At 41.2% G+C, this 22,752-nt stretch overlaps 1 protein-coding gene across 21 annotated transcripts in view; it reads left to right on the forward strand.

The window, feature by feature from the left end:
* The window catches only part of MAGI1 (membrane associated guanylate kinase, WW and PDZ domain containing 1), a 343,164-nt gene extending 320,647 nt beyond the window's left edge, over positions 1 to 22,517 (forward strand). For 9 of the 21 annotated variants that reach the window (XM_065687794.1, XM_065687784.1, XM_065687791.1 and 6 more), the window contains 9 exons: positions 758 to 849; positions 1,777 to 1,969; positions 5,231 to 5,524; positions 8,439 to 8,642; positions 13,398 to 13,488; positions 13,604 to 13,667; positions 14,561 to 14,707; positions 16,021 to 16,159; positions 19,822 to 22,517. In XM_065687794.1, the coding sequence (XP_065543866.1) occupies positions 758 to 849; positions 1,777 to 1,969; positions 5,231 to 5,524; positions 8,439 to 8,642; positions 13,398 to 13,488; positions 13,604 to 13,667; positions 14,561 to 14,707; positions 16,021 to 16,159; positions 19,822 to 20,522 (1,925 nt within the window). In that variant the 3' untranslated portion in view covers positions 20,523 to 22,517. Of the gene's footprint in view, positions 1 to 757; positions 850 to 1,776; positions 1,970 to 5,230; positions 5,525 to 8,438; positions 8,643 to 13,397; positions 13,489 to 13,603; positions 13,668 to 14,560; positions 14,708 to 16,020; positions 16,160 to 18,148; positions 18,238 to 19,821 lie in introns of all 21 variants that reach the window. The other 12 variants (XM_065687789.1, XM_065687796.1, XM_065687806.1 and 9 more) reach the window with 9 other exon arrangements.
* The last annotated feature ends 235 nt before the right edge of the window (positions 22,518 to 22,752 follow it).

The following is a 22,752-nucleotide window of genomic DNA, read 5'->3' on the forward strand; positions in this document are numbered from 1 at the left end:
AATTAATCTTGTATTTTTAAAGAAGGGATGAAAGCCAGCATGAGTAAGGTAATATAAAACATTACTGTTCAACTGCACTTCAAGGTTAGTACTTCACTGTACGTAATATTCATTGTAAAAACCTTGCTGATGTTCCATACTAATGAGTAAGGTTGGGCTTTTTTAAGTTTCCAGCTGGTTTTATCTGTTAAGAGGTTTTACAAAGCCTGTACACGAGTGAGGGAGAGTCAAGGAGAGCTGCATTGTTTTCAGTGGAGCCCTTCTGTTTCACACCAGCTGGAGATCTGTCCCATAGTTACATAAAGCAGTGTCAGTAAACAGATAGCAAACTATGCTTGTGAAAGTTAATTAAACAGTAGAAGTCACAACAAGTGGCTTTTTTGTCTCCCATGAAAGAAGAGGCAGCTGTATTGTTTCTGGCAGAGTAATTCTCTGCTGTACACATTTATTTACTGGAGATTTGGAAGAGCCTTTTGCACTGGGTAATGATGCTAATATTAATGAAAGAAAATATTGTAGCGATAAACAAATGGCAAGTCACAATTAAACACCTAGAAAGTAAAAACCACCACATAGGTTTTAGTAGTAATTTAAATAATAATCCTTTAGTATTTAAAGCTGTTAATGTTCTTGATTATGTCACCAAGAGTAAAATTGTGCAGCAGGTCCTTCTACATGTACATCAGAATAGTCCTGATTCAGGTATAAAGGTGTGTGGTTTTGATTAAAAATTACAGTTTTCCTTCTTTCCCTTCAGTTCCAGATTACCAAGAGCAGGATATCTTTCTATGGAGAAAGGAAACCGGTTTTGGATTTAGGATTCTAGGTGGAAATGAACCTGGAGAGCCTGTGAGTATATCTAGAAGTGGTCATGTTTTATCTCATGGTATCTCCCAGAATCATGACAGTAGCATGAACAGATAGGCGGAACTGTGCTGCACTATCTCTTTTAGAATATCTAGTGAGCAATGCATTTACATCCTGCACCTCTTCCCCACTCTCCCTCCAAAAACCAAACTAAACTTCCCATAACTGAAATGGGTTTGGCTTCCCCTGCTATTCCCTGTCTTTGTTATAGCCCAGATGAAAACACATAGGTCTGAAATTGCCTGGGACACTGAGAAAAGGATGTCCTGGTCAGGTCTGCAAGTATTTTATCTTAGTGTGTCACATTTTCTTTGCTCAATTCCCTCCTTAAATTCACTTCTTTACCATAAATCCAGTACCTGTGGAAGGTGTCAGGCTTTCTTGTGCTGCACAGCTCAAAGCTAGATAGTGGCAGCGTAAATTTCCACATACTTCCCTGCCTAATTATTTTTCTCGTTTATGGGAAGAGAGGCTGTGAATTCCTCTCATGTTAGAGTAACTCCACAGAGCTCACCGAGTTGGTGCCAAGTTTGTAAACCCTAGAGGCAACTGAAAAGATAAGTCAATCTCTGCTTTCCTGACAAGACCTTCAGTGCAGAACCATCTTCCTCTCTGGTCACTGTCTGGTTGAACACGTTTCCAGAGGCTGTCATTAGAGTGAAGAGACCACCTAAAGAAAAAAGATGTCAGTTTGTTACTATTTCACAATGTGACTATATTCATGTGGAGCTGCTTTCACAGGAGCAACTTTCCTGACCTGCAGACATCTGTCAGTAGTTTCTTGTCCCTATTAAATTGGGTCTAACTACCAGTGCCCTTTGCTTCCAGCTGGCTGTTGAGCTAGTTCTTATTTATCACTGTATTTCTCTCTCTCTTTCCTATCTCCTATTCGTGCGAATTCATCAACAGATTTACATCGGTCACATTGTACCGCTGGGTGCTGCTGATGCTGACGGCCGCCTGAGATCGGGTGATGAACTGATCTGTGTGGATGGGACGCCTGTTGTCGGGAAGTCACACCAGCTTGTCGTCCAGCTTATGCAACAGGCAGCCAAACAAGGTCATGTCAATCTGACCGTCAGGCGCAAAGTGGTTTACACAGGTAGGCTGCAGTGCTGCTCTGCAGGAGTAGGTTTTCCTGCCAGACTCCATCTGTTCAAGGAATGATTTAAAGAAAAAAAGCTCTTTGTAACACTGGGAAGACTCAGGGGATGTGCTATTGTTGTTCCTCTTTTGCCTGTTTTTAGTCTTTTTTGTTCTTGATCAAATATGTGTCAGATATTTTTTTTCCAGTCAGAATTCTCTCAATCTCAGTTGCCTTCCCCAGTCTTTGTGAAGGTTTCTAACATAATGGGGAACTGTCCAGTTTCAGCCATCTTAGTTTGCCTTGTGCCTGGCTGCCTGTATTTCCTATTTACTTCCCAAAATAACCGTGCTGCCTGATAGCCACTCTTAAACTGGGAGTGAGGGAAAAGATGCTGAAGAGTCCACAGGAGGGGAGGCAAGGGCAGAGAGTGAGTGAAGGCACTGGTGTGTGGTGGTGGATGTCTCAGGCTCAGGAGAAGCTTCAAGTGAGGTTGCAGCATGTAGCTGACTAACTCCAGGTTGTGAAACTGTAAGTGTCAAGGCCAGATTGCATGGGCCTTTGAGCAGTCTGGTCTAGGGGAAGGTGTCCCTGTCTGTGGCAGGGGCTGGAACTGGATGAGCTTTAACGTCCCGTCCAACCCAAACTATTCTATGGTTGTATGATTCTGGTAGTGCAGGGTCTGTGTGTTTTTTGTACTAGAGAGATTTCTGTATGCTGCATTATGCTGGGCATTGGGCGTACACTGAACAAGTCTAAAAGGGGAAAAAGAAGCTGGCAGAAAGACAAAGATGCAGAGAGAAGTGACACTACTGCATGGTGACACCCAGATTAGTGGCAGAGAAGTGTCCTGATAGCAAAGAAAATGAAGAAATGATCAGGAGTTTCTAAATTACATGTGACCTTATACTTAATAATTGGAGAGTAATACTGGAGTGCTTCCTTTTCTCCTGAGCTTTAGGAAGCTCGCATGTGAGATTTGCTTTAGCTCACTTATTCCAAATAAAGGGTATTATATAGCTTTTCAAGTTTAGGAATCAGAAGGAAAATAGGCAATGATGTACTTCATCGTAAAGGTAATGAAAGTAATATTTAGGCTGAAAATTAGGCCCACAGTGGAAGTTAGGACTAGAACAGTACCTGTAAAATAGCTCTGTATTCTTATCCAGGACTGAGCTTCTTCTGCATGATATTAAGTAACTGTTCACTCCTCATTACTTTCCTTCTTTCCATTGTGGATGAAATGCTGCCAAGGTTATGTCTCTCCTCTAACAGCTTCTCTCTCATTCTGGACTAAGGGCTGCTAATGTGAGGGAAGCTTTAGGAGATGAGCTTTGGGAGGAAGAAGAAGAGCAGCTGAATTTTGGTACTGGTTTTGTATGTGATTTTCTTTCCAGTTTTACAGCCTCCAGGCTGGAAATCACCATAAAAGATTTAGATGCATGACAGATCTCTTGGTATTTCATTCAGGGGCTTGTTACTCCAGACCAAGCTATTTCTGAATCATTGCAAATGTGGACACTTACTCTAGGATAAATTATTCAGGATCCTTTCTTTTTCACCTTATATTTACAGGCTTTTAAATTCCAGCATGACTTTGTAGGAAGCCTGTTCCTGAATTTTGTCCCTTATTCCTCCTGTCATCTGTATGCTAGTAGAAAAAGACTGTTCACCTAAATGGTTAAGATTCATACAGGGGAAAGTATATATTCCTGTAGTCTTAATGTGGAGAATACTATATATTTTGTACTTACTTTTAGTATATAAGTGCAGACAGGCACTTCTGTCCAAGAATTTTTGAAAGTTCTTTTTCTTTGGATCCTGGGTTTACAGGTTTAGATTTTGTTTGGTGTCCATTTTCTTCTTGTTGCTTTTAAGATCTCCCACTTAACTTTGATTCACCAAATTGGAGAAGTGACCTGATTAGTGGAGGCAGCTGTTCAATAGAGACAAGGGCAATATGCTGCCCTCAGCTGCGCAAATGGACTGGGGAGAACTGGTGCAGTAACAAGAAGTGGAAGCTATTGTGGGCCACAAGCTTTAACCTGAGCTTGGCTCAGGTGAAGAAAAACACTGTGCTGGAATGTAGACAGGGGGAAACTCTCCTGATTTCCCAGCAGATGATGGCTTAGCTGCAATATGGTCCAGCACTTCAAGACAGACATGTTTGAGTTGGAGAGGGCCCAGCTGGAGGGAGTCCAGAGGACCAGTGAGAATAAGGAGAGCTCTAGAAAACATGGTCTGCAAGGAAATATTGAACAAATTGGGATTTTTTAGCCAAAAGCAGAGAGGGGGAGGAGATGTTGAACTCCCCAAGATTATAAAAGGCTGCTGCAAAGAGGAAGGGAGTAATATATTCTCCATATGCCTGCTAGATAGAACTAGACATAATAGCCTTATGTTGCAGCAGGGGAGATTTAAGTTAGAAATTGCAACCAATAGATTGCCGAGGGAGATATTTAACAGCTGATTAGACGAACATCTGTCAGGACTGACAGTAAGTATAGTTGGCCCTTACTTGAGCAGTGTGGACTAAGCAATTTTTTGAGGTTTCTTGGATCCATGTAGTTGCTGATTAGATTTTAAACTAATACAACTTTCAATGATATTAGACACTTGTTCAATATTAATGTTGGTAATGTTTAATGGTTTTCCCCCAGCTGTGCTAGACTGTACAGATAATAGTTGCTGGTTCTTCATCCAGAAAAGCTTGGTTCACAAGTTGTTTTGCTTTAGTATGGGTGTTTATTATTACTTAAGATCACATTAATCAAAAGTAGTTGGTGCTACCCAACTGGTGGTATTGAGTTAAAAAATATATAAGTGTTGGGTGTTGGGTATTTGATGTTACTGTCACTCCTCATAGTTGTGCACACATACATGGTTGCACTGTATAACTGAAGTAGGGATGAGACGTCTAAAAGAGGCACCTCTGAACTAATATAACCCACATTTAAAATGCCACAGAGCATCCAAGCACACAGCACTACACTGGTTTAACCATACTGCTGCTGTAGTTTGGCAGTGAAAGGCTTTGATTGCATGACCACTGGAGAGAATGAGCATATGTGGTCATTGCCATCGCTGAACAGTGTTGGTGGTGGCGACCTCCGAAAGGAGACAGAGCCCTTGGTTCATTATGGCCGTGATTTATAGATTAAAGCAGGTGAATTGCCTTTTGGGGGTTATTTTGTTGTTATTTTTTTACCTTGATGGATGGACGGCAGTTTTTAAGCATTGAATAGTGCAGCCTGCTCAGTCTTTCTTTTCCCTCCACAGTTCCCAAGACAGAGAATGAAGTCCCATCGCCAGCCTCTTCCCACCACAGCAGCAACCAGCCGGCCTCGCTGACGGAGGAGAAGCGAACACCGCAGGGCAGCCAGAACTCCCTCAACACAGTTAGCTCGGGCAGCGGCAGCACCAGCGGCATTGGCAGTGGTGGAGGCGGGGGCAGCGGTGTGGTCAGCACTGTGGTCCAGCCATACGATGTGGAGATCCGCCGTGGTGAGAACGAGGGGTTCGGCTTCGTCATTGTCTCTTCAGTGAGCAGGCCAGAGGCCGGAACGACGTTCGGTGAGTCTTGGGGTTCTACCAATGCGCCTCGAGTGCGATGCAGATCTGAGCACTGCAGCACAAGGAGGGGAGTGGGGATCTGGTTAATTAAAAGCTGTGAGCATGCCCTGATTTGTATAATAAATAGCTTCATTGGAGGCTGAGACATGGTAGGTGTTTGCCTCTTGGGTTTTGTTCACTGAATTGAGAAAAGCAAAATGAGAAATCCCAACCTGAAGAGCAAAAATGTCACCAATGGCAGTTCCTGGTGCTCCCCAAAAATCCAGTTCTCCCTGCTAGCTGGGTGCCTTTCTGGGGTTTGCTTTCAGAAGAGCATCCAGGGATGCCCCCAGTGATGCTGTTTGCCAATGCAGAAATGGGGCAGGTGCAATGAAATATGTCTCCCTATGGTAGAATTGAAGCAGTTGATTTTAAAGCAGAAATGCTTAAACTGATTAACTTCTCTTTGGCAGTCAGGTTTACTTTGATCCTCATTATGGAGTGAGCATGCTGATAGCTGGAAAGTTTTAATTAATAGTCCTTGATGGTGAGACATAAAATGGAGAATACTGTTAAAAAAACAGGATGTTTTGACATATTCCACCTCTTCCTGAATCTATTTCTTCAGAGCAGGGGGATGTCACACTTAATATCATGGGGCTGGTGGGGGGGAAGGAATGGCAGAACATGTGCCTTTGCCATCTTCACACTACCTCTCAGAGCAGGGTTGTGGTTTGCAGACAAAATACATTGCAATCTTCCTGTACAGCTTGAGTATTCCTGGTGCACACAGGTGCATGTGGCAAGAAGTGGCCTTTCCCCCTTTTTCTAGGCTCTTTTCCTGAAATTTCCTGTCATTGCCCATCAGTAATGCCCTTACTAATGCATCAAGGGATCATCAGCTCCTTTTCTGGAATTAATGTAGAACAGGCCATTTCTGACACAGTTCCGGGCAGTCATGGCAGCAGGGATTTCAAGGGTGAAATATCTGGTTTAGACCAAGTGCATCGAGTTCTGTCAGTTGTCAGGTACTAGGCTACCTCACATTGTCCTTGCTGCTGGAAACTGATTGTTCAGAATAGGTATTTTGATGCCAGAATACAACGGTGCAATGTAATATAGATTGAACTCAAGTCTAAACCAGAGATTTTATCTTCTAAAAGTATTTGCAAATGTGTGTAAATAACTTTTACTGTATGAAGACTGTGCTCTAACTCTTTTCTGCAGAGGAACCTTGACCCGAGGTTGTAAAAAGTTGTGTTTGCTTTAGCCCAAGATATCCACTAACTGGAAGTTTTCTGTGCAGGGGCTCCTCATGGGGATCTGTTGATCTGTGACTGTTTTTCCTTTAATTTTTTTCAAGTGTATTCAGCTTTTCCCTAATACTCTGCATGAGATGTGTTCCCTCTGCTGTGTGGTGCTTGCTTTGGACCTGCTTTGTAGTTTTTTCTTTCATGGGTAGTATTTAGAGATGGGCCAGACTGGTTCTAAAATTCACCTTGGTCATGTTGGTGTGGGCTCTGTCGTCTCTATTCAGTGGATTGGATAGAGTAGGAACTCATACCCTCAAAGTAGCTTTTATACTGAATGGGGCTATGTATTACCAGAAAGGGAAGTAACAGAAGGCTGGAGGGAGGGGAGGATAATAATCCCCCTATCATTTTCAACTAAAATTAACACTTTCTGCCAGTTTTCATTGTATCTTTCTGACCTTGTTCTCTCACCTCACATTCCTTTTCTTAGCTTTTCCTTCTTTATGGTCTTTCTGGTGTTGTTCTGTGTGCAGCAACGTGTATCTCTAAAACTACTAAACAAATAAGGACTACAGCTCAGATTGGAAGGTGCATCTTGAGGGTGAATGTATTGTGGATGCAAAGTATGAGTTGACCACTCTGTACACCTTATGGCTTAATGATATGCTGTGTGCCTGTGGAGTTCTTGCCCATGTAAAAAAGCAGTACAAAAGCTCAGTGGATTTATCTGAGTGGAGCTGTGTATCCCCTGTGTTCCAATTCTGCATTTTATGGACAATGCTGTGTTTTTAGGACAAACGACTGCATGGAACAGAAGTAGAATTTTGTCTCCAAAATACATTCATCCTAAAGTGCTCTTGCTGTGTGTGTCAGACATCTCAATGTTTTTGTGTATGGTTTTAGAGGTATTTAAATGAGGAGGTCCTTATTCCTTCCCTGCTCCTGTCTTGATGCCATCTAAGATCATAAAAGGGAAAGGGTTAACAGAGCCTGAGATGGATGCCTGCACCAAACAGGTTACCTTTGTCAGTCTTGGCCCATCTGTAGTGGTCGTTTACCTTCCTTGGTAGTACCTTTATTCACAATAGAAGAAAACTGTTGCTTCCCCATGCAGCGCTGATAGAGCGGATCTTTGTGATAGAAAGGGAGTCGCACTCCCTCTTAGGCCTAGAACAATTTCATCTTTCTAAATTGAGAAAGAACAAAACATTGGCAGAAGCTTGAACTGCAGTTGACTTAGAGAAGGACCAGAGAGGCTGACACCAACATAATCTTGAAGGAAGAAGGTTGTGTTTCCTACAGTTCCTATTTCTGTTGTTCAAAAATAAAACCAGGATTTGGGTTATGATGGCACTGCTGAATGCAGTGGTAGTCTGTAAAAATATCACCATTTATATTAACAAATCAAGGTGGGGGGAGTTTTGAGTGATTAACAAAGCACCTTGTCCAAAAAGTGAAGTATTGTGCACTCGTACTAGTTGATTGCCAATGTTTTGAACACTGGCAGCAAAGCTATCCTATAATAACTTTTTCTTGATGCATTAATTAATTAACCCTTAACCTTCTCTTTCCCTTTTCAACCCTTTTTCTCCTTTTCCCCTTCACCACATTCCCACGTATGTAAACAAATAAAAAACTAAAACAAACCAAAACAAAAACAACCCCCAAAACCAATACAAAAGCGGGAAATGCATGTGTGGCCATGCCTCACAAAATAGGTCGGATAATTGAAGGGAGTCCCGCAGACCGATGTGGAAAGCTGAAAGTAGGCGATCGGATCTTGGCCGTGAATGGGTGCTCCATCACCAACAAGTCGCATTCAGACATCGTCAACCTCATTAAGGAAGCAGGAAACACCGTTACCCTGCGCATCATTCCAGGAGATGGTAAAGTATATGTTTCCTGCTGTTTCCCTTTTACTGGTTTTGTCCCCTGGCTTTTTGCAGTCTTCCATAGCTTTGTTTCTTCTTATAGAAACAGCAATTCTGTTTTTAAACAGGGCGCTGCTGATTCTACATTAAAAAAAAACACTATTTCATTCTGTCTTGTTCCTCCATGCAGTTCTGTAAATTTGGTGCATATTTCAGTACAATTTGATTTGATTCTTAGGTTAATAATGCAGCTTTAGAATATTTGGGAATCACTTGTTAACATGTGGGATTCCTGAAGCTTTGCATATACACAAGCAGGCTGTAGAGTAAAGAGATCATGGAAAGGGGTAGATACTTTGTCATGTGTCAAGCTGCTTGAAAAAACATTCGGTTTTATTCTGGATAAGTTGCTTTGAGAGCCAGCTCAGGACATCTTTAAATGGCTTTGTTAAATGGTGATGACTCTGGTGCTGCTGTGTGCTTGCAGCCGATCTTTATAAGAGTTACCCTAGGATAGCAGTTACCCTAAGAGTTACAGGATCTCACTGTTTCAGATCAGAGGGAAAGTGCAGGATCCCCAACAATATGCTGATACTTGGTACTGGTTTCAGGCCACTGAAGCATTTAATAAAAATATGGATCTGGTTTCTGTACCAGTTTCATTAAATTGATTCCTAGCTGTGATGCCAAATAGGAACAGACCAGGAACGTATGTCATGATTTATAGTGAGAATTAGTTAGGCAGAAATCTCTTTACATTGCTCTCTTTTTAAGCCGAATCCATGGGTATAAGATTTGATGGCTCAGATAATGAGCATTTGTTAGAGCTGTACAGGACGTTATTTGCATTCATTTAAATGTGGAGAAAGTGTGATTGAGTTTGGAAGAAAGGTTGAGAAGGTATGGCTGAGTTGAATCTGGTACCTGTAAAGCAGAATGAAGTAGTTAAATAATGTGATTTGTGTGACAAGCATTCAGTAGTTGTTAAGTCTCATACTTTCTAGTCTGAAACATGGATTTGGTTACCCCACAGAGCATTATGCTGTGCTTAAGTATAGGATAAAAATAGGCCAGCATGAGAAATGATCTGATTATAAATTATCTCTGGTTAGGATGGTCCGTTTTGCATAAAGACCTTATTTTCCTACTGTTGAGTAGCTACTGGGTCAAATGGTGTATGATCCTTTGCTGCTCCCATCAAATTAGGTGTTCATGATGATAAAAAGGCTGTGAAGCAGGCTATCATCTGAACTGGCATGTGTGTGCCAATTTTGAAAGGTAAACTGGCAGAGGAATTGGTCATTGCCTGTATTTTTTGTATCTGATCAAAATGAAGGAAGGTGAATCTTCGAATAAATAAGTGATCTTGTTTTTAAAGGCAAAAATACCCAAGAAATAATTAATTTCTCAGTGGTTTAAGACTTTTTTAAGAATAGTATAGCCTGCTGACATGAATACTCAGCCAGTCTTGTGGTACAAATACATGTACAGAATACCATGTTCAATTGCTTAGTTTAGAATGGAAACCTGTACCTGTGACTGACATCACGTATTCCTAAAGAAGGTGGAAAGCTTTAATTTAGGGAAAGAGTCAACTCTTTTCTGTCATTGCAGTGCAGGCTTCAAATCTTTCTCTTTGCTGTCCCTTCGAAATTCCAGGTCAGATTGCATACTTTGCATAGTATTACCTGCATTTAATTTCCAAAAGCCAGTAAGACCAGGCAGTCTGAGAGGTTTGCTCTAAACCCCATGAGATATAAGAAATCGGTCTCAATCTTGTTCTCCTTTTATTGTCTTGGGGTGCTTTTGTTGATTTGTTGTTTTCATTTTGTTGACTTATGGGTGCTTTTTGTTCTAACTGTACTTCAAGGTATGTGTGTGTGATAAATCAGAAGCCATATGTCCCAGATAAACGCGCAACTAAGGCTTATCACAAGACTCACAACCAACTCACACTGCTAATCTATCTAACATTATTAAAAACACCAAGGGTTTTGCTTTGTAACAGGTCTTGAACCAGCTCATTGCAGGATTATGTGGGCAATGAAATTAAGATATTTTAACCTGCTACCAGCTGATGCAAGGATAAAGAGAGCTGAAAAATCACAAGCTTAGATTAGGTATTTAATTGGTGTCTGGGTGTTTTAGGGCAATACAGGGCAAAGAATCAATGAAATAAGTAGGATTTAGAATGTACAGTTGTAATTCTAGAGATACCATTTTCTCTATTTGTGTTCTGTTCCAGTTTTTCATCCTGAACCAGTGTCTAAAAAGCTAGCAAAATTATGCACAACTCCTGACTCATGGGATAGGGTGGGCTAAAGATAGATGCAGTACAGTGGTGTGAAGATACATCTGTACCAAAGATGTGTTGTTGCTTTACTTGGTATTCTTAGTATGACCTACTAAAGGGTAGGAATCTTGCGTTCTCTTTGAAGCCCATCTTCATCTGATCTCCAAATATTTGTGGAGGATTTCAGAGGCCTTTGTTCTAGATGAGTGCAGAACAGTTAACCATATTTTGTGGCCTTCTTATGGAGGAGTTTTTATGGAGACAGATTTTAGCAAATGTCTGATGGAGACAGGTTTTAGCATCAAGGCATCATTACAAAGTACACAGAATTACTTATTAAAATCGACAGTGTAACCACACACAGGGTCACACAAGCCAGCTGTCAGCAGCACATCCTCACAAGGGTATGTTTTGGTCATGGCAACCCTGAGAGGTGCAGGCAGACCCAGGATCCTCTCTTGGTCTTTGAGCCACTGGGCACAAGCCAGCTCTGGTCTGGAAGATGTTACAGCTCCATATGCTGAGGGTTTGGGCATGTTAACTTGGGCACAGTGCTGCAGGCAAAGGAGCTGTGCTCTCGTTGCACCCATCTGTTTGAATAGTTCTTAGTTTTCTCTTTCCCTCTCCCTGAGTTTCCCTTGACATGTGCTAGCTATAGAAAGGAAAAACCCTTCACCTTTCCCCACAGTTAAAATAAATCCATGAAATAAAATAAGTTCCCAGGATCCAAGTAAGCCCATGACGATCACCTCTTCTTAATTTGGGAAAGAAACCCTCCTTTTTCTCCTATTTTATGTTACTCCTGGACCCTGTTTAATAACAGCTGATTTCTCCATAGTCAATAATATGAAGTACCAGATGCCTGGAGCTTAGGAAGCAAACAAAGGCGGGGTAGAAGACATTGTAATTTTATGTTTGAGAGCCAGATGTTTCCACACGGGTTTTGTTGCTGCTGGGGTTGCTTTAAGTGTGATTGGAACTAGAGAAATTCAGTCAAGAATCAAGGTGCAGCGTTTTAGCCAGTGACTGTGCATTCAGTTTAGATTTTGATCTTGAACAGTGGGTCGTGGTCAGTGTTTTGTAGTTATCTGTAATCTGTGGTCCTCTCCTGGAGAGAATGGGTATAGGCACAACATGGGGTCTTCACAATGTGAAGAACTGTTCCACAAAGGAGTGAGTTCCTGCCCCTGCAGTGACTTTACCTGGGTATACCATGCCTAACGAGTGGTCTTTCTGGTGACCGTGCCTGTCATTCTCTATATGTAACTGCTCAACATTTTTAGGGCTTAAGCATGTGCCGCTGACTGTCCCTTTGAATTCAAACTCCTGTGTGAGGGGAAGGGTGTTCTCAGGAACTGCTGAGTTCTGGAGTGATTCAGTATTTGGAACTCTTCAGTGCTAATTTTAGTTCAAGATTGATACAATATATCCATTTCTGGAAAATGGATTGAGTTCAATATGCAGGAGTTCCAGGTCTTTCCTCCAAAACTGTGTTGCTAATATTTTGCTAATTGCATTGACATGACCTTAATTTTAGGCACAATTTTAAATGAGTTCTGGGTTAACTCTGGTCTTATTGAAGTCTATGATAAAGCTCCAGTATATCAATGGGACCATTTTGCCATGATGTGCTGTGAGGGACGCCTGGATAGTCACTTTTCAGTTGTGTATACAGCAACTCTCACCCCAGTTTTGTGAAACAGGAGAGAGCACCTCTTTAGCACCTCTTGCCATGCATAGAGAAATAATGGCATTTGCACAGGCTGGTGTTGGGCTGAGAGCCCTTTACCGTGGCATAAACTGAGGTTTGAAGTTAAGCCTGCTGTCAGTATTCTCTCATGGAGCCCTTTTGTAAACTGTTCCCAGAGCCATTGATGCATTTGGCAGAGGTGGTTCCATGTCCCTGCATGCAGCTTTGAGTGCTCAGGCAGCAGTGGGTTGTATTTCAAAGATGAATTTCAGTACATTTGGGGTTCAGCCACATTCACTATCACCTTGTAAGGTATTAGATAAAAGCCACATCTCAGTCCTCCTGAAGATTGCAGTTTCTGATGGAGGACGCACTCATAAGTTTATAATCCGTGGAATAGTTATTGCTACTATGAATTTAATCTACCCAACCTACCCTACTTGGGGACTTTAATGATTGGAATTCATGTCAGTAGACATCAGACAAAATATTCTTCTAGTCTTCTTCCACAAGTCAGTATTCTGAGTGTGTCTAATGGTCAGAGGTGTTTCTAATTCCAATTTTCCATTTATATTTTTTTCCAATGGAGTGTACAGTTTCTTATACATAATTACTGTGGCTTATCTTAGACTTTATCCTGTTAATTTTTTGATGTAAGACATTTGAGCCAATCTCAAGTTATTTAAAAACAACATAATGATGTTTTCCAGTGAAATCCCTTTGCAGAACTTCTCTCAGTGAGTAGCCAATGGTCCTCCCTCATAATGAAAAATAATTTATTTTGCAGAATCCTCCAATGCTACTTTATTGACCAATGCAGAAAAAATTGCTACAATTACAACCACACATACTCCTCAGCAAATACCACAGGAGACCAGGTCAGATTGTTTTTCTTGAGGAGAGCATGTTGGCATGCTCTCTCTTTGGTTATTTCTTGATCATCTTCACATCCCATGAGCTATATTTTTCCTCTCTCCCTTTCATTTGTTACAGCAGGAACAACACCAAACCAAAGCAGGAATCCCAGTTTGATTTCAAACCGCCCCAAGCAGCACAGGTAAAGAGTTACCTTTTTAATTGTTTTGTTTACCACAGACTGTTGCTTCCAGTCTGCCGGGGGGCTGTGTTCATATATTTCCCTTGAAAATTCCTTCTGGGAAGCTGTTCTCCCTCAGTCTGTTTGCTGAAAGAAGAGGAATTTGCTGATTGGTTTCTTGATACATGTGGCTGTTTTTTCAGCTGGGAAACATTTCCAACACGTTCTCATCGTGACTTTTAGGGAGAGTTAAAAAAAAAGCTTGACATTTTTACAACAGTAATAATTTATGTGTTTGTTTATTGAACTGGGTATTTTGAGGGGCCTCTCCAGAAAGTACTGTTGTGCGCAGATGATAAATACCGAGGACAAAAAAAGAGGAAGATTTAATAAGCAGCAATAGCTGGAGTGTTCCAGCTTTTGCAGACAGCATCTTATTAGAGAGATTATCTATCTCACTGTTAACTTACCATGCCACTGGCCATCCCAGAAGTAACATCTTCCATTAAAGACTTCAAAACATCCCTATGCTAACAGCATTTGTGAAGAACAGTGCACATGCTTCTGGGCTTCTGGCAGAGGAGTAGAAAAGACAAAGCCAGCACCATGACATAGACTCATCCCAGTTACCATCAGGCATTTACCTAAAGCCTTATATAACCGAGGTCCCTAAAAATGCATTGTACACGGCAAAGCCCGTTCATTCAAACAGCCCTTTGCAGACCACTGCCGGCACTCCAGATTGCATGGTGGGATGTGAGGAAGCAGGAAATCCTAGTCTGTGTGTGAAAACTCTACTGATATTATATTTTTAATTGTAAGTAGCAAAAATAAAAATGTTGGTTGGTTGAATAATTTCAAAATGAAAATAAAGCAGCATTTAACGTTTAGTTCAAATGTTGTTTTCCCTCTAGCAGGACCAAGATTTTTACACTGTTGAGCTGGAAAGAGGACCCAAAGGGTTTGGCTTTAGCCTGCGAGGTGGCCGGGAGTATAATATGGATCTGTACGTGCTGCGGCTAGCTGAGGATGGTCCAGCTGAGAGATGTGGGAAGATGAGGGTATGTAGAAACAGATTTAAAAACCATGTTTCTTTACAATAAACTGACTCCCCTGTCTGTCCCTTACAGGCACACCTTCTGCTGTGCCAGCTAAGAGGAAAATTAAACGTTAACTGAAAGGAGCAGTGGTTCCTGTTTACTTCTGTCTATGGCTTCTCTCACTCTTTGCATACCATCTGTAGCAGTATGTGTTCATTGGAAGACTTCACCCCTTTGTTCTAATGCAGGTTTCCAAATTCTAATACATAATCTGGCTTTTAAAGCCTGACAGAGATACATGTAGCAACGAAAATGGAATAGCCAGTCTCATCAGCTCTTTTAAAAGCTTGACAACAGCCTTGAGTAAAGTATTGGAATACAGCGTCCCACCTGATCCTTTCTCTGCTAGTGGGCAGAGTGGGGAGTAATGTAGTTTTTTGATTAGTATTAACTGTTAACTGCACATACCAGCTAAATTATAAACATTATTAACAAGGGCATATGTTATCAAATGCCTACAGAAAAACAAATTGGCAAGTTTTATGTGCACCTTGCCGCTCCGACAGAGAATGCATTATAATCTTACCGCATGTGTCTTTTTCTTCTCCGGATGTATCATGCAAAGGGCATTTTCAAAATTATTTTGCCAGGAGTAGATCTGTAGGCCCAAAACTTCTGCTGATGAAAACAAATCAGTGCTGCCCTGTGGAAGTCAATGCTTTGACAAGCTCTTCCAAGCCCTGTTTTCCTATCCTGATAAATGATTATATTTACAAAAGCAGCTTTGCTGGTTTACAGTAGGTGTCTATATCCAAGTGAGAAATGGACCTGAAAAAGCTATCTGAACATCCCAGTTACAGCAGGCTGTAAAACAAACAACAACTTAGACCAAAGACTTTGTAAATAATCAAAATAAAATAAGACCAGTTTTAACACAGCTCTAGCTATTGAGCGATACAGTAATGCAGTGTGGTTTTACAAAACAGTAATGAAATCACAGAATCTCAGAATGTTTTCAGTAGGAAGGGACCTTAAAGCTCAGCCAGTTCCAACCCCCTGCCATGGGCAGGGAAACCTTCCCCTAGACCAGGTTGCTCAAAGCCCTGTCCAACCTGGCCTTGAACACTGACAGGGATATTTTGAGACCTCAAGATTTCCCTCTTGTCTTCATGTCTCTCAGGGCCCCGCGAACTGTTTATTGTGGACTGTAACTGGACAGAGTTGGGCACATTTAGCTTCCACCTTTGCTGTGGCCAATGTCCTGTGGTGTGTTGGTGGCAGTTGTCGTAGGGGCTTGTTTCTAATCTTACTCTTTTCCTTTATTGCATCAACAGATTGGAGATGAAATCTTAGAGATCAATGGAGAAACTACCAAGAACATGAAGCACGCTCGGGCCATTGAACTGATTAAAAATGGTGGGCGCAGGGTCCACCTGTTTCTGAAACGTGGAGATGGCTCTGTCCCAGAATATGGTGGGTCAAACTATGAAAACATTCCTTTCTTCCCTGGCATCACTCCATGAATGATTTGTCTCAAGATCTGAAGCGGGAATTCTTTTTTATTTTCCTTTCTCACCAGTGTCTTACCAACCTTTGCAACATATGATTAATTGCCTCGCTTGTGCTGAATTTTCTACACATTTCACCCTTTGCTTGCTTCCATGGACTTGGGGCGCAGTATAAGGCAAGATCATCATAGCAGTGTTTTTGGTGATCAGAGAGGAAAACAAAGCAAAACAAAAAAAAACGTATTGTCTTGTCCAGCCAAACAAGGAATGTCATTGAACTGTGCCAAACTGTTTCTCAGTGGCTGAATTGTTGTTTCAAATCTCTACTTCTAATCAATGCAAAAACTGGGATCCTGAGTTATTATTCTGAAGCAGTGATTTATTTTTTTTTTTTTGGTTAGGTTTTTCTCTTAGTTCCTGTCTGTATCCATAGACATGAATGCCGAGATGGCTTATGAGATTTTTTGCCTTCCCTTAGTATTTATGTAAATATTTATAAAGTTATTTAAGAAAAAGAAGAAAAAAAAAAAAGAGCTTTACTGCAAAAATATATTAATTTGGCCTCCTGAGCCCTTTTCTCCCCCAGTAAACTGTCTGCTGGTTTCAACTAGTTAATTTGTAAGGTCTGAAAAGGTGAGGAGGTTATGAAAAGGTGCTCTCATGTCTGTCTTGGGGGAAACATTCAGTCCTCGTTTCTTACTAAAAATTGCATTAGATTCCTTTTCTTCCCCCGGAGGTTGGATTGCTGGGTGGCTTAACTTAGCACACTATTTAATATTATAATTATGTCTTATTTGTTTGAGATAATTGTCAAATATTGTGCCCTCGATGGAGGGCTACTCCCAACCAAAGGTCTGTGAGGTTTCTATAGAAACTGATGATTGAAGGGATGTCCTTTATACTTTTCTCCCCGTATTTGGGTTGTTTCTGTGTCAGTAAGTTCTGTGTTTATCATTCAGTCCGTGTCCTAAAACCAGAAACAAAACCCTTCTGCTCTATCTATGAACTAGATTTTCTTTACATTTACTGTACCACGTTGGAGAGTTTCTGCTCACTCTGTTCATTATTTAACTTTAAATGACCAGTTCAGAGTATAACCAACTAACAACTGAAGTGTTTAACAATATGGAAGGAAAGTTATGGGTTTACACTTCTGTAATATAAATAGCACACCAGAAGGTTTGATGATGGCACTGAAATTCTGTAATGTTCTTTCTACTTTTGTCTTTTCCTATACTCCTTTGGATGTACAGTACTGTATCATATGCTAGACTGCATAAATACCCTGTAAATTAAGTGCTTCACTTCTCAAAGCATATGTCTGTTGCACTGAGGATGGAAATCCACCACCAATTTTCTTTTGGCTAATGCTAAACCACTGAACATTCATTCTCTAAGTAAGGATTTAATATACAGGGGTTGCACTACTGTAAAGAATATCCTTGTAATGTTTGGGACTCCTTCCTCTCTTCATTCTGTTCGCTGCAGTCGCAAATGGTTCCTCTAATAATGTTAAGTTCCAATATTTTTCTGACTCGATTGGAACGTGCTTCTCTATGAGGCTGTATATTTTTGTAATGAGTTTTGTACTTATTTTTAATGTTGTGGTCTCTGGTGGACTTTATTTTTCGTTGTTGTTTGATTGTTAATGTTTTTTCTATGACATTCTGTGTCGCTGTTCCAGCTGTCTTTTAGAATGGATGCTCTCGTTGTCTGGGTTATTGAATCACCTCTTAGATGTCTCTTTATGTCACAATAATAACAACTGCTGTCTTTGCAGCCTTATATTTGGGTGAAGCCTAGACAATCTGACTGGAAAAATAAACTTTCTTTATTCTAAGATAAAATATGAAGATTTTTCTTTCTTTCACCTGTATTATAGGGAATCTAAATTTTCTACTTTTCTCTTTCTCTTTCTCTTACTTTTCTTGGTGCTGGGCTCTTCCTTCCTCAGCGATGATACCTCCTAATATCGCTGCATGTATGAGAAATGACAAGCTCGGGGAGTCTTGCTTCTACCTTATGGGCCATAATCAAACTACGGTTTGTAGCTAAAATCAATATTAGGTGTTTTTGTGCTGTGGCCTAATTCCCTCACATTGCTTTCCGCTTCGCTATATTTTATATGTATCCAGCAATTCATTCTGAGCACCCTGCGTCCCCTGAATTGTAAGTACACCACAGGACACACTTTAACCTTGTGCGATAGCCAGGTTGCTGCAAGCCATGTGCTTACAGCTACGGAAAAGCGGTGTGGTCCCCCAGCTGCTGCCTGAAAATGCTAATAAGCAAAAATTCACACACGTGTGTCATGACACGCGTTTCACCTGGAAATCACCAAAGTCATGGCCCATGCACACACCAACCCTTCCAAGCTAAAGGAATGGAAATGCCATCAGATGGGAGATGCTTTGCGTGATGTCAAATGAGCATGTAGTGTGTTTGGCTTGGGGGAGGAAGACAAAAAGGAGAAAAAGGGACAAACATTTGATCCCCACAAGTATTTGTGAGGGGTTTCAGCTATTGCCACTTGCCACCAGGACAGTCCACGTTGAGGTGGGTGTCTTGGTGCCAGCAGCAGGAAGCCTGCAGGAAGCATGGCTAAAGCCAGGCAAGCCGCTGTGCAGAGGTTACTGTTAAAAAGAAAACAATAATAAGCAAATAAAAGCAACACTCATGTTAAGTCTGTGCCGCTACTTTAATATTTGCTGTGTCTATAATGAATCATTCATAAACAACCATTACAAATAACATGAATAATTCTAGCTTAGCTGCAGCACAGGACTGGTTTTTAGTCTCAGGGTTGATTTTTTGACTCTGCTTTGCAGTTTGTCTTGCAGAGGTAGCTCAGCCTTATTTTACCTGAAACACTACATTAAAAATAAGGAACTGGAGACTAGGTTTTAATCAAAGCCATCCTACATATTACAATATCTTTCCATTGCTTTAATATGAGAAAATCATAACTTCCGTCATCGTTGTTCGAATCATTGTGGCAAAACCAAAATCTACCCTAGGACTTCTCATAACACGGTAGAACTAAGCGAAATTAAGTAATGTCTTAAGTGAAATGGAAATTACATGATTACAGTCTAATTCTTACACCTTGAAAATGTTATTTTATGAGGTGAAAACTTAATAATCAATTCTATTTTCTGCACATTTTCTGCTCTTTGAAACGAGGCCTCCCACACCTGGAAGGCAGTTCTTTCAAAAGACTTAAGAAAAAAATCATTTCCTAAAGGCCCTCTCTATTGGAAACCGTTAAAAAAACCCAACCAACAACCTGAACTGCAATATTATGGGTTTTTTCCCACTGGAAAGAAAGTAGTGTGACTGAAACATTACGAATTGGGCTTGGGAAAAATTGTAAAATGCCCCATGACCAGAAGAGCATAAAGATGATATCAGCTTCGACCAAAACACGGCTAACGAACAGAGCAGCACCAGTACTAACCTGTAACTCTCGTTGTTCGCAGTTAAGTTAACAAAAGCTTCGGTTAGCCTTCGCTGACTGCTTTAACAGTTGTTTGTTTTTGTCACTAATGAAGTCTGAAGAGTGATAAGTGGTGTCACAGTGCCACGGAAGGCATCGGTACCAAATGCTTTGCTGTTATTTTCTTACAGACCCCAGCAGTGACAGGAACAGTCCCGCCACAGGTTCACAAAATGTATCGGAAATGAAACCCGTGCCATCCGACCGACGGCAGCACCCATCATCGGAGTCCAGTTATCCACCAGACCTTCACAAATCATCACAACATGTGGACAAGCGGACTTACGTTAGAGACCTAAAAGGCAGCAGAGAGTTTAGCAGACATCCCAATGAGCACCACACTTGGAATGGGACTTCTAAAACCAACGACCATGTGCCAGGCAGGAGGACGGAGAGGTCGCCGGAGAAGAGGCACGAGAGGCAGCCGGAGAGGGCGGTGGTGAATGGGCAGAAGAGGAGGTCTCCCGAAAAGCGCAGGGAAGGGACAAGGAGCGCTGACAACACTCTGGAGAGGAGGGAGCGACACGAGAGGAGGAGAGAGCTCTCCCCAGAGAGGCGCAGAGAGCGGTCACCCAACCGCCGCCGGCGGTCGCTGGAGAGACTCACAGAGCCGAGGAGGTCACCGGATCGGAGAAGAGAGAACTCCCTCGACCGGCGCGCCAAGTCGTCTGACCGGCGGAGGGAGCGGTCGCCCGACAGACGGCTCAGGGAGGAGCGGGTCACCCACCGGGAGAGGGAAGACCCTGGCTGGAAGCATGAGCCGAGCCGCAGGCACCCGCCCGAGCAGCGCCGGCGGCCGTACAAGGAGTGCAGCACCGACCTCAGCATCTGAGGAGCATCTGGGGTCCCCATCGCCTTCCCCATGCCATGGGAGCCGAGCAGAGAGTGCGAGAGCCGTGAAACCATCTGGCTTTCGCAGGCGAGGAGACATCCGGCACCTGATGATCCTACAAACCTTTTATGCAGATGAAATCTTATAGCAAGAAAAAAAAGTGTTGTGCCTGATGTATAATATTAAAGAAAGTATTTTTCAGTGTATTCTTTTTTTTTTTTAATTACTTGCCAAATGTTGGTCCTAAAGGATTATAAAATTTTGTTTCTACATTCTTTGTAGATTTCTTAAGAATAATTCTTCTATCAGGCTTTCCCCCCCTCCCCAATCTAGTAAATGGGGGTAGCCAGTAATATAATCTAGGCAAAAGGATTTTATGACCAAGTTTGAATAATTTGATCCAGACTGTTCTCTAGTGACTCACTGCTACACTGTATGTAGAAAATTTTTTAAGGGTTTGGGGGTGGGGAAGGAAGAAAATTGTTCAACTCAGTAGGAATGGAGCGCTCCTGCTGAAGGAATTAAAAAGAGAGAGACAAATGTTCCTAAAATTGCAAGAACTGTTTGAAGAGACTACTGTTTCAATGAAGGATATTTATAATAATGATAAAAAATAATAAAATAAGAAAAAAATTGAACACAAACCACACAGCACAAGATGATTTACGATAAGGAATTTCTAGTTTGTTCCATGAACAGTTTATACTTTCAGGCCCCCTCTACAGGATGCACGAAGGCAGAAGGACTGGTAACCACCATGCCTGTGTCACCCACTAACGTAGACTGTTGATCTCTCATTAGCCTCAGCAGCATGTAATGATACTTCATTAAGGCAGCCGTCGCAGCCCTACTCATCTTCTAGATGTATATGGACAGCAACTCGAGCATGCATGGTAATGTTTGTCTGCTTTGAAGCAAGGGAAGGGATCGGGATCCTAGGACTTGGCACAATGTGGTGGGAGGAAAGTCCTCCCTCTCGGAGCAGGTGTATTCCTTCTGCTCAGGCAAAACCAGTGGGCTTTTCTTACTTTGCCAAATTCCAAAAGCTTTCTCTTCTCCTCACTCTATATTTTTTTATTTTACTGCTTCATCCTTTACTGGGACAAAAGGAGTGCACTTGCTGGGAAAAAAATATATGAAAAAAAAAAAAAGATGTATCAAAGAAAAAAACACGTATCAAAGGAAAAAATACAGGCAAATGAGGCAATCAGTGGGACAACCTGGTTGTAGAAGCCTATCCATACTGGTTATATGCTGTAAATTTGAATCCAAGAACAGCAGCAGAAGGGAAACCTGCAAGTTTCTAAGTTGTATTTTTAAATTTGCAAGTTGTGTGGTAAGTCTGCTGTAGTACTGGTATAAGATTTTAATGGATTACTGCCTAGCTGAGCCAAAATGTTTGCCGTTACTGTTGGACCACTAAAGTAAACTGCTGCTTTTTACAGTGCATTGGTGTGTACATGTATACTGTTTCACATTTTCCATATGAACACAAAACCATTGCAAGTCTATCACTGTTGTTGCCATGGTACTGTAAAAACAAAACCAAGAAAGAAGATGGCCGATCATTGTGTGTACAGTTTAAATTGTAATTAATAGAGCCTGTTGAAAAAAAAAACAAAACTGTTGCCTTTTTCTTGTATAAAAGAGGATTTATGACAAAATTTAGCTGTGAGGAATGTGATTTAAGTGTTTATATTTCTGAAAATGGAACAAAATGATTCAGGGGATATATTTTAATGTAAACTGAATCAGGTATGTAAAGCTGTTTTAAAATGGGAGACTGTATAAGTAATTCTAAAGCTTTTGTTGGTTTGAATATCATTTCTTTCCTCATGGTGGGCCTGCTTATGTATTATTAAGCACTTGTTTGCAGTCTATGTTCTTCAATCATCATTTCCTGCAATGTGCTATAGACATAATACTCTTTTCTGTGTTGATGAAAAGCAGTATGTGGGCCAATCTTTTTTATAAAACACTATGCATATATAAATACTACATTGTTCATAGCTTTATTTGACCTATTGGGTTTATACATAACACTAGTATGAGTAGATGTGGACTTACCCAGTACGAGCTTCTTTCCTTGGAACAGACACTATGTATATGATGTAGCAACAAAGAAGGAGAAAGTCTGTGAATGCTATTTTTATTATCAAATAAAGTTTTCCATACAAAGCACACATATGAGTGTAGTGATAAGATAAAGGAGGAACCACAGCTTGTTACT

The sequence above is a fragment of the Lathamus discolor genome, chromosome 7 (genome assembly GCF_037157495.1).
Source record: "Lathamus discolor isolate bLatDis1 chromosome 7, bLatDis1.hap1, whole genome shotgun sequence".
Lineage (NCBI taxonomy): Eukaryota > Metazoa > Chordata > Aves > Psittaciformes > Psittacidae > Lathamus > Lathamus discolor.